The 12,039-nt window shown below is 41.5% G+C and overlaps 1 protein-coding gene across 1 annotated transcript in view; it reads left to right on the top strand.

Annotated features, from left to right (window-relative positions):
- The window catches only part of LOC309401586 (transmembrane channel-like protein 2), a gene marked incomplete at its 3' end in the record, with an annotated part of 156,208 nt that overhangs the window by 24,843 nt on the left and 119,326 nt on the right, over positions 1–12,039 (top strand). The window contains exons 4-5 of the mRNA XM_081970654.1: positions 72–224; positions 8,036–8,126. Of these exons, the coding sequence (XP_081826780.1) occupies positions 72–224; positions 8,036–8,126 (244 nt within the window). The remainder of the gene's footprint in view (positions 1–71; positions 225–8,035; positions 8,127–12,039) is intronic.

The raw sequence follows: 12,039 nt of genomic DNA, 5'->3' as shown, positions 1-12,039 counted from the left end.
AATATTTTTAAGAATTCGTTTATTTAATCATGTGAATTTGATTTGATTTCATTTTTGGTTTTTACTCCTAGTTCCCCCTCTTCCACTCCAAACTGTTCAGATGATGAATCTCTCTCTGAAGAGGAACTTGAACAGCTAAAGGAACAGGTAGAAGAAAAGAAAAAACTCATATCTATCATACGAAACAAACCGTGGTGCATGGCAAAGAGATTAACTGTGCTAAGGTATAATATATTGGTGATTATTGTTCACATGACCTCTAAGTCAATAAATTTATGTTGCCATTTCATTCCATCTTCCACAAAGATTATATTCTATGGCTGTTGGCTGAACTTCTTGAGCATCCTAGTCCTAGTCAAAAGGTTTTGCCCTGTGGTTGGCTTAAAACAAAGATTTGCTTTTTATCTATGTAATTAGAAAACAGATGATCATTCTTGGCTGATTTTATGCATTAATTTAAAATATAAACCTGAATGATTAGACTGGCTGTCATTCTCTGCTTTTTTATTGTTGTTGCTTTTTTTCATCCAAATCGAGTGATTATTTTTTCAGCTCTTTCATATGTTAATGTCTGTAAGACTTTAGGCAAAACATATTGCAATGATTACCCATCTGCCATATTTATGTAAGAGAATGATTTAATATGTCTGAAATGAACATGCCCTTCTCAGTTACCCACCCTAGGTCAACTCTAGACTATTATAATGTGCTTTACATGGGGCTGATCTTGAAAAATATTTGGAAATTTCTGTTAGTTCAGAATGCAGTGGCCTGAACAGTTTTACACAAATCTAGGCTTACACATGTCTCCCCTCTTCTGCCTGGCTACCAATTCACTTCAGATATCATTCATGGTGCTGGTTATATCCTTTAAAGCCCCAGCCTGGGACAAGACTATTTGAAGCCTATAGATCTCCCCTATTATAACCACCTACCAGAATGGGAAGGTAGAACAAATTACAGGGCCTATGAGAAAAAGAACCTCTTGGTGATGACCCTTCTTTATGGAACATCACTTCTCCTGAGGCAGATTGGCCTCCCTTTTGTTGTTTTTCTGAAAGACATAGGAGTAGAGTAGAGTAGAGTAGAGTAGAGTAGAGTAGAGTAGAATAGAATAGAATAGAATAGAATAGAATAGAATATAACAGAACTGGAAGGGACCTTGGAGATCTCCTAATCCAACTCCCTGCTCATGCAGAAGCACCTATACCATCTCAGACAAGTGAGTGTCCAGTCTCTTCTTAAAAACCTCCAGTGATGGAGCGCCCACAATTTCTGAAGGCAACCTGTTCCACTGGTTAATTTTCTGCACTGTTAAGAAGTTTCTGCTTAATTCCAGCTTCTCTGTTTGATCAATTTCCAACCATTATTTCTTGTCCTGCCCTCTGATGCTTTGGAGAATAATTTGATCCTCTCTTCTTTGTGGCAGCCCCTCAAATACTGAAATACTGCTATCATGTCACCCCTAATTCTTCTTTTCTTTAGACTAGTCAGACCCCAAATCTGAAGCCATTCTTCATATGGCTTAGTTTCCAGGCCTTTGATAATCTTTGACCTAGTTACCTGCGGGATCGCATCCTGCCCCACACATCCCTATGACCAATTCGCTCTCACAGAGAGGGACTTCTCCGGGTGCCGTCCACTAAGTAGTGCCAAAGGGCGGCGCCCAGGAGCAGGGCCTTCTCTGTGATGGGCCCAGCACTCTGGAATGACCTCCCCCCCGACATTAGGATTACTACCGACCTCCGCTCCTTCCGTTCAAAACTCAAGACCCACCTTTTTCAACTAGCCGGCCTGGCTCAACCATAGTTCCATTTAATCCTCCTGGCAATTTTTTAAACTTGTAATTTTTCTAGTGGGGTATTTTAATTTTAACCTATTTTACTATTTCTATGTATTGTAATGATTGTGTGTGATTTTTATACCTCCTCCGTGTAATGTTTTATTGTATAATATGTGTTTTTTATTTATTGTACGCCGCCCCGAGTCCCTTCGTGGAGAGGGAGCGGCTAACAAATCTAACAAATCTAATAAATCTAATCTAATCTTAGTTGATCTTCTCTGAACTTTTTTTAGTCTCAACATCTTTTTTGTAGTATGGTGACCAAAATTGGTTGCAGTGTTCCAGGTGTGGTCTTACTAGGGGTTTGTAAAGTGGCACTAATACTTCATATGATCTTGATTCTATGTCTCTGTTTATACAACCCAGGAGCTGCACATTGTCAGGTCTCTCTTAATCTATACTTATACATTTCATTTTTCCTGCCTAAATGTAAAGATTTGCTTTTCTCCATATTAAAATTCATTTTGTTGGATAGGGTTCATTCTTCAAGTTTGTCAATACATTTTTGGATCCCGAGTTTGTCTTCTGAGATGTTGGCTATTCCTGCCAGTTTAATATCATCTGCAAATTTGATGAGTTCCTCTTCTATTCCTTCATCTAAGTCATTTATAAAGATACTGAAGAGTATTGAGTGTGAAACAGTGCCTAGTGGAACCCCACTTCTTATTTCTCTCCATGTAGTAATATTAAGGACTACTTGTTGAGTACGGTTTGTCAGCCAGTTACAAACCCATCTGATGAAGATGCTATCTATCCCACTTTTTTCTAGCTTACCAAGAAGTAGATTGTGGTCTACTTTGTTAAATGCTTTACTGAAATCTAAGTATACATCCACAGCATTTCACTGGTCTACTAATTTAGTAACTTTATCAAAGAATGAAATAAGATTGGTTGGCATGATCTGTTTTTAACAAACCCATGTTGCCTACTAGTTACTACTTTACTCATTTCTATATGTTGGCAGATCTGTTTTTTATTATCTTTTCCAGGATCTTCCCAGATATTGATGTTAGATTGATTGGTCTATAGTTTCTTGGGTCTGTTTTCCCCCCTTTCTTGAAGTTGGGAACTTTTCCAATCCTCAGTTATTTCCCCTGTGCTCCAGGATTTTTGAAAGATTTGGTACAATGGTTCTGAGATGACATCTGCCAGCTCCTTCAGAACTCTGTGTAATCTGTTAGGTCCTGGTGATTTATATTCATCAAGGTCAGATAGGTATTGTCTTACTTATTTTATTTCTGGTTTGTCTTTTACAGCAGCTTTTTTGGTACATTGGGCTATAATTTCTTTTCCTGTGAAGACTCATGCAAAGAATGAGTTAAGCAGCTTTGCTTTCTCCCTACTGCCTGTTACTTCCTTGCCATCTTCTCTCTTTAGCTGATCTACTAATTCCTTGACTTTTTTCTTGTTATTAATATGTTGAAATATTTTTAAAAAATTATCTTTCACTTTATCTAGCCTTAGTTCATGCTAAGTCTTTGCTTTCCTGACTTTGCATGTTCTGGCTATCTATTGATAATCAGCCTTATATCAGCCCTGAAGCTATTTTGGGAGCATCTTCAGGGTTGTCACAGCAAGGCCAGATGGAGCTGTGGGAATGTGAGGCAGGAGATAGAGATATCTGGGAGACGTGTAGCCAAAATGTCTTTCTTTCCCATGGGAGCCAAGGATGCTCGACCAGGTGTTGGAGGGGCATGAACAAAAGCCAGCCGGAGTTGGGACTCTGACCTGATTGGACTATGTGATGGATATGTGACATGGGGCAAAAACTTTGGGTTTTGATTTGGGTGGGAAAAACCCTGGATCCTTTAGAGTCAGATTTTCACCAGCTGTGCCAATATGACATTCCTAATAAATTTATGCTTTGAGGAAAGTTTAGGCCTCAAAGTTTTGATTACTTTGGGTTTGTTACTTGGAATACTGACATTAACCCAAACTCTCACAATAAAAACAATCAAAAAGCTCCCAGTGCCTGCAGAGCTGCTGTCCGGGGTCCTGAATTCTAGCTGCTTACCCAGAAGGCCAGGTAGCAGGAAGACTCAGGTAAGATGGAGAAGAAGATGGAAGAGAAATCCTGTGACACCAGCAGAGCCACAGGAACTGGAGCAGCCTGTGGGGACAGTTCTGAGAGCCTCAGTTTCCCCTCAGCAGCTGAGCGTGTGGAAGCAGCAGTGGTAGAGCTAGCTTGGTGCCTGGGCCAAAGAGCAGTTGGCCTGGCTGTCAGCTCAGGAGCTCTACCAGTGGGGCGATGGTTCAGGAGGCAGTATGCACCAAAAAGCCACACCGGACAAAAAGCCTAAGCAAACAAAGGGGACATAGAGGCCATCATAGACACCGGATGCACCAGATGCCTAATCGGTCTTCCCACTGTCCAAAAGCTAGGGATAAGTACCATGCCCCTGGTGCACCCATTCACTTCAAACTAATCAATGGGACATTGAGATATGGAGACTCAGCCACCTTAGTCACTGAGCCAGTAAGACTTGAAATGCTACCACTGGGAGCTCCTCTGCTTTGTGGTGGTGCCAAAAATGGCAGAGTCAGTCATCCTGGGCCTCACCTGGCTGGACAACTGAGGTGACCTGGGAGGATGGCTATAAAACGTGGGACCATTTCTGTCCTGGCTTAGCAACAAGGCCCCACTGTCAGAACTGCTACACGGCTCCCATACCTGCGAGAAAGCTGCCACAATCACTGACTAGCTACCAGGTTGCCCCCAAGTTCCCAAAGAGTATCAATACCTGGATGATGCCTACGGGAGCAAGAAAGCAACACCCTACCCACCACTGACCCACCAACTGTGTAATAGAGTTCATGCTGGGAGCCAAGCTACCCAAGTCAAAGATGTATTCCATGACCCCCAGGGAAATGCATGAACTTAGGAAATACATCAACACCAACCTAGCTAGAGGATTCATTCAGCCTGCCAAATCTAGGGTGGTCACCCTGGTGCTCTTTAAGGAGAAAAAAGACAGGTTAATGAAGCTTTGCATTGATTGTAGAGAATTTAACATGGTGTGCATGGAAAACACCTACTCCTTGCCATTCGTGAAGGACATGGCGAAGGGGAAGGTGTTCACCAAGCTAGACATAAGAGATGCTTACTACCAGGTGTGAATCAAAGATGGAAATGAATGGAAGACAGCCTTCAACTGCCCGTTAGGCAGCTTCCAGTTTAAAGTGATTCTATTCGGACTACAGGGTGCCCCTACAACCTTCATGCAATTGATTAATGAGGTGCTGCATGAGCACCTCTACAAGGGTGTTCTAGTCCATCTGAATGACATTCTCAGTGAGACTTAGAAGAGCACACTAAATAAGTGTGCCAAGTCTTGAAGAAACCTAAACTACACATGAAGCTGTCAAAATGCGAGTTCCACAAGTCCTCCCTAGACTACCTGTGCTATCGAGTGTCAAATGAGGGAATTGAAATGGACCCGGGAAAAGTAAAAGTCGTTCTAGAATGGCAACTCCCATGCACCTGCAAACAACTTTAGAGCTTCCCTGTGTTTGCCAACTTTTACAGGCAGTTCATTCCTGCCTTTGCTGAAGTGGCATTGCCCCTGATAGAACTATTGAAGACAGGAGTGGGGGCCCGAACCACAACCCAGCCAGCCACTTGGACCCTGGACTGCCAGAGAGCATTCAAAAAACTGAAAAAGCTGTTTGCAGATGAGCCTATCTTCAAGCACCCTGCCATTCATGGTCCAGGCAAATGCCAGTGATGCATCCATAGTGCAGTGCTACTGCAAGGCAATGTCCAGGGCCAACTACAACACTGTGCTTATACTTCAAAAAAACTCACCAACACTGGAAGGTGGTGGGCAGTGTGTGAAAAGGAAGCCTGTGCCATCCGATGGATCCTTCTCATCTGGAGACACTTTCTAGAGGGAAGCTGAGTACTGTTTGAAATTTGGAGTGATCACAAAAACCTTGAAGCCCTAAAAACCCCTTGAAAACTCCCCTCCTCCCCCAAATAAGCCTTCTGGGCACAGAACTTCAAGTGCTACAACTTTGAATTAAAGTACATCCTAGGTGGGAAGAAGTACCTGATATGTTACATGGATTACCAGCAATTTACCTGTGCAGACTTGTTGACTTTTGCGGAGGTAGCTTAAAATAACTCAGTGCATAATAGCACTGGACTGATCCCTTTCAGGTGACCAGCAGCATGGAGTTTGTCCTCTTGTCTGAATTACCCAGGGAACCACCCTCCTCCATGTCCTTGGGTGAATGGATGGACTCGCTGAGACAGGGGTTGGAAAATACAAAGCAAGCTTTAGTAGAAGCAGCAAAAAACTATAAAAAGCAAGCCAACAAACTCTGCTCCCCCACTCTGCTTTCCATGTCAGAAACAAATTATACTTGTCAAGTATCTAAAACTGAAATTACCAAGTAAAAAACTGGGTCCGAAGTTCATAGGGCCTTCCCAATAGTGAAAGTGATACACCCTATAACAGTTCAGCTTAGACACCCATGCTTGCTACGGAAAGTGCATCCAGTGTTCCATAGCAGCCTGTTAAAACCAGCCGTAAACTCTCAGCTAAGGCCAGTAGACCAGGCAGCCATGAAGCCATCACAGTACAAGGAGAGGCCCATTATGAGGTGAAAAAGATGTTAGACTCACATATGCCTTAGAGCCACTTGCAATATGTAGTTCACCGGAAAGGATACCCCCTCTCTGAAGCTACATGGGTTAAGAGTTGGGATGTGAAAGCCAACAGATTGATTAAGCAGTTCCATGACAAATACCTCATAAGCACAAAAAGCCACCTGGGGGTGGGGGAGGTTGATGGTGATGTGGATTAACCTCCCTTTGATTATTTTTCTTGAATTATTTTCTGTTGCTTTTGTTTGCATTATATTGAATTCCAGTATGATGTAGTCACTTTCACCCAAAGTTCCAGCAACTTAAACTCCCTCTATCACTTCTTGTCTATTAGTAAAAGTTCTCTAAAAACATGTTTTGGTCACTGGGCCTAGAAACCATGAATGGAGATAGAGCCAATCAATAACTGATTTGATTGGGTTGATACTGCCATGGGGAGTGGGGATTGATTGTTTTTTTAAAGTGGCTTTTTATTATATAATGGATTTTTAAATGGTATAAACCACTCAGGGTTATTTATGTATGTGTTGGGCAGCTATATAAACTTGTTTAATAAATAAACAATAATAAAATAAATAAATTAGAGCACCTTCTCATAAAACAAGAAAGTTGCATAGAAGAAATTCATTTTTAATTCCTGTCATTTCACCAGGTTGAAAATAATGGTAAATAACCTGCTTCAGAGGGTTGGAAAAAACAATGCAGGGCTAGAAGAATTACTGGTTTGACTCAGTAAAAAGTAGTTTCACATATGCTAATTCATACTGATTAGCATACTGATAAAATGTTGCTCAAGATTTTTTATAAAAAGACAAAGAGGAAGGTTGGTACTTTAAGGAAAGCAAATCCAGGGTTTGAATACTAAAAGATTTTTTTTTAATCTGCAAAGGAAGTAAGATTTTCCCTATATTGTGGTATATCTACCTACATCACAAATGTTACAGTTTTTCAATGTGTGACCTACTAGAAATTTCTAGTGGAGTTATGGTTTTACAGTGACCTGTAGCTCTTAGAGAACACTGCAGTGTCTGTAATGAAAACATACCATTTATTACAGCAGCACATTTAACTTCTCAATGTGAATAACCTTGGTGGAGTTTGCTAGTTGAATTAAGCAGAAGAGATTTGGTGAGGGCAACTTGTCTATAAATAAGAAGTCATCTTGAACTCAAAGAATAATTCACTAACAATATTACAGCAGATCCTAAACTGTATTACTGATGGAAGAGATTAAATCAGTTTATAATGCAGATATATAATGCATCTTGGAGAAGGAATTTCAGATCTATTTTACTGTTACTTCAAATTTCTATAGGTTAGACCAAGAGTTTTTATTTCATTTATTTATTTATTTTGTCAAATTTATTTGACGGCCTTCTCATAGTTCAAGACAATCCTCAGCAGCAGAATTAGCTCTGTGAGTTCAACCCCAGTACTTTTAATACTTGCAATATACTATATTGTGATTAATGTCCGAGAAAGTTTTAGAAGTCATTTAGGCCAACTATCTCTGATGTACAGGTATACATCATATTATAATAGATAAATATAATCTTTTTCAATTATTATTATTTTTTACTTAGGGAGGCTCAAGATTTTGTAGAAAAATTTGAAGGTGCTTTGGGAAAGGGAAAAGGAAAAAAGTTATATGCATATAAGATGATGTTGACAAAGGTAAGTGATCAGCATTATTTATAAGATGTTTATACTATTGAAATTTAGAAGTCTGAATAACTTATATTAAAAGTGAAAATATTGACATTAGTTTCAAAACTAAAACTCAATGTTTGGCAGGCAGTAAATCTGAAAACTAACTTGGATAGATGCATCTCTACCACTGCATTCCCTCATTGATTCTAAACACATTAAAATCTACTCTCCTCCCTGACTTGTTAACAAAAGAAATGGCATTTGTATACAATGTACCATGTCAGCAAGATAAAAGCAGCCTTCCAGAAAGACAATTACATCCTCAGTGCAACAACCTTTCTGGACGAGACAGAATGAATATGGGTTCGTATTGGTGGTGGGATTAAATTTTTTTTATTACTGGTTGTGTGGTCATGGCTTGGGGGGGGGTCATGTGACTGAGTGGGCATGGCCAACTCAACGTCACTTAGGCCCATGACCACCACATGACCACCACGCCAAGCCATGCCCACAGAACCCAGTAGGAAAAAAAATCGAATTTCTTCCTATCTACCTATTTTCTGCCCAGGCCTGGCCTAATCTGTCAAAGGCCTCCTCCTGCGTGCTGCCTGCTCTCCCTTTGCCAGTCCTGTTTCCACTCTTTCAGAAGCCCCGGCCCCAGCCCAGCTTTCTCTCCCATGACCTCCTCTTTCTTTGGGCTTATTTTTCTCCCATGGTGGCTGGTCCGGATTCTGAAAGGCAAGCTCTCTTTTTTGGTGCAACTGCAAGAAGCCTCCCAGCCGCTACCTCTTTGCCAGCCACTTCCCAGCGGAGGGGACTGGATGCTGCCAAAAACTACCGGAGGTCTTGAATATGCCAAAAAAGCTGCTGCCTTCACCAGTCGCGCACACGCATTCCATTGCCTGCTGCAATGCAATGCGTCTCCAAGTCACTCCACTTAGACTTGCCTGGACAAGTCCCTCCGGCGCAGCAGGCAATGGGATGCACGTGCAATGGGAGGAACACAAACAGAACTAAAAGCCTTGGATAGGAAGACTAAAAAAAATAATGACAATGAATCATGCCCTTCATCCATGCAGTATTACTGAAAGACTGCACAGTACTTATCAAGGAAAATAGGTTAGTCTGGAATAAGTACACATAGACAGTTGTAGAAGAAAACAAATATGAATATGAACAAGATGTATTGAAGTTAGTGCACGATGAAGGCTTACTTAAAAAATGTAGACACAAAACCGATCCACAAGAAAAACCCAATGAAAAAAGGCATTTCTAGACAAAATATTACATTAAAAAAAATAGCAGGCAAAACAGATAATAAGACCCGGTAATGGCTAAGAGCAGGAAAGTTGAAAAAAGAGGCAGGACTAATTCTGGATGCACAAAATCAAATCTTAAAAACAAATGAATACAAAGCCAGAATTGAGAAGCCATTGTTGCTAAAAATCTGAAGAAAGAGTAGACCACTTAATTAGCTGTTTTAAGAAAATCACACAGATGGACCACAAATAATGGCATGACAAAGTAGCAAGAACTGCAAATAGACAACTGGGGTGGGGGGATGGAAGCAAAGCAGAGGTGGGTTGCTCCCAGTTCAGCCCAGTTCAACTGGACCAGTAATGGCAGTAGTGGGAGGCTCCGCCCACCTGCCCGGATGCTCCTGTGCATTGCAAAATAGCAGTTTTATTTGGAACAGCATACATCCTGTGATGATTCTTATAACACCATTATACGACATCTGCCTATCAAGGTACTTGTAAAGAACTCAATGGGATTAAAAATCCCAAAATGTCAAATCCAATCTGAACTTCTTCCTGACTATTCATTGAACTATAATAGTAATAAGCATTCATTCTTTAATTCTTAATTCTTCAGCTCTTCAACATAGGCCAGTTCTATTACTTTTGTCTTATGGCCATCCCAAAAGTTGGCACTGTAAAATTTGCAGTGGATCTTTTACTAGAAATCCTATTATTAGTTGTAATGTACACAGCATTTTATAAAGTTAGGGAATGAATTCCAACTTTGAATATTTGAACCTTGGATGTGCTAAATTATTCTACAGACTTAAGCTCTGGCAGACCATCAAGCTGTGGGTTCTCTTGAGTTTTCAATAATTGAAGGAAAGGTAACAATTTGAAATATTAAATATTTACAGAGATCAGTGTGGATGCGGATTCCTTTAACCTCTTCTCAAATTTGAATAAAGATGACCGAAGGTGTCATGGCCACATCAGATCCCAGTTTGGAGGAGGAAAAGAAGTAGGAACTGGGACCATCTGACAGGGATGACACATCTCCTCTGGAATATTTAGAGAGCCAGGGTCTGAGGACGATGCTGTCCAGGCAGCTCAGGCATTGGGGGAAGTAATCCACCAGATGGAGAGCTGCCTGTCCTCACAGACACAGGTGAGGGCAAACTGCAGACAGGCAATGGTAATAAGAGGCAACAGATCCCCTCTGATGAGGAACAGCTGCCTTCCCCAATCCAAGGTCATGAAGAGTAGAGTGGCAGCAAACTCAAAGGAGGTCTGCGAGGCTGCTCAGGAGAAAGTTACCAGTTCCTCCTAACAAGGAACACATGATTTGCATTGATTTAAGCATAGGTTGAGGCAGATTGTCTTTGTCAGGCACAATTGTTTTGCTTTGGCATACACTTTCCCCAGCCTTGGAAAAACTCTTGTATCACATTTCTGCCTGTGGAAATTGGCTATCCCTTGTGCACTCTTGATCTTGCCCCGTGGACCTGGAGTCTTGTGTACAATTTACAGACCTTGCTGTGTGGACTTGTACCTTTTTTCTGGATTTCCTCTGCCTTTGTGGTTTGGCTCTGGTGATTATATTGGCTTTGTTTGTGGAGCTGTGGGTAGCTTTCTTCAGGGAAGTTTGGAGTGGAACTTTATCAGCTGTTTCAGGGCAGTTTGTTGTGGAATTAGCAGAGCAATAAAGGAATCTATCAAAGCCTACTTTTGTCTAGGCAACCGTGGGTCATAACATAAGGTTTTGCTGCTTAGAATAACATAGCAAATTGTTGTTTTCTGTTTTGACAAGGCAAGATACCAATTAACAAAACCTTTTTTCCCCATTTGAGTTGTACAATTCTTAAAGAAGCTCTGCCCTGTGTGGGTACAGAAAAATAACAAAATCTTGCATAACTACTGAACTATCATTCTCTGTAAGCTATGCAGTTGTCACATTCACATTTAAAAGGTATTCTTGGAAAAACAAACAGGAAACATTTCCTTTTGACCTGTCAGAGGGATCAGGTCAGTGGTGAACTTCAATTGTTTTTAATACCCATTCTGTGGCCATGGCTTGGTGGGAGTGGCCAGGAAGAATACTGCAAAACAGTGACGTGCGGTGAGGTTTATGACTGGTGAGGCACTGACACAGTGCTGGGTTTCAAATATTCAAAAATTCAAAAGCGACAGCATTTGTTTTTCTCCTTTGCTCCTTCTTTCTTTTTCTTTTTCTTCTCCTTCCCCTCCTTCCTCCCTCTCTCCCTTCCCCCCCTCTCTCAAACACACACACACACACACACACACACACACACACACACACAGAAGTTGGATTGGACTATCTCTCCTACCCCCTTCCCTCTCTCACTCACTCTCAAACAAACCCACACACACAAAAGTTGGATTGGATATCTTTTCCAGTGGCTTGAAAGCAGCTCCTCTGCCATCCCCCCCCATTCCCCTGCTGCCTTTCCCAAACACCTCCACCATTGCAAATGCAGCCTGCTGTCTGGGTGGGAAATGCCTGGAACACAATAAAGCCCACCCACCACCTCCTGCTGGCAGGCTAGGGTGAGAGGAGAGGCAGAGAAGCCGGAGGGGAGCCGAGCCGAGCCTTCCAAAAGAAAGAGGCTGGGGGGGAAGTGTGTGTACTACAGCATGGCTCTTTGCCTGACTTCCTGCCTCCTCCTGTGGTCTCC

The sequence above is a fragment of the Natrix helvetica genome (genome assembly GCF_964273705.1).
Source record: "Natrix helvetica genome assembly, chromosome: Z".
Lineage (NCBI taxonomy): Eukaryota > Metazoa > Chordata > Lepidosauria > Squamata > Natricidae > Natrix > Natrix helvetica.
This window is presented reverse-complemented; position numbering and strand designations above follow the sequence as displayed.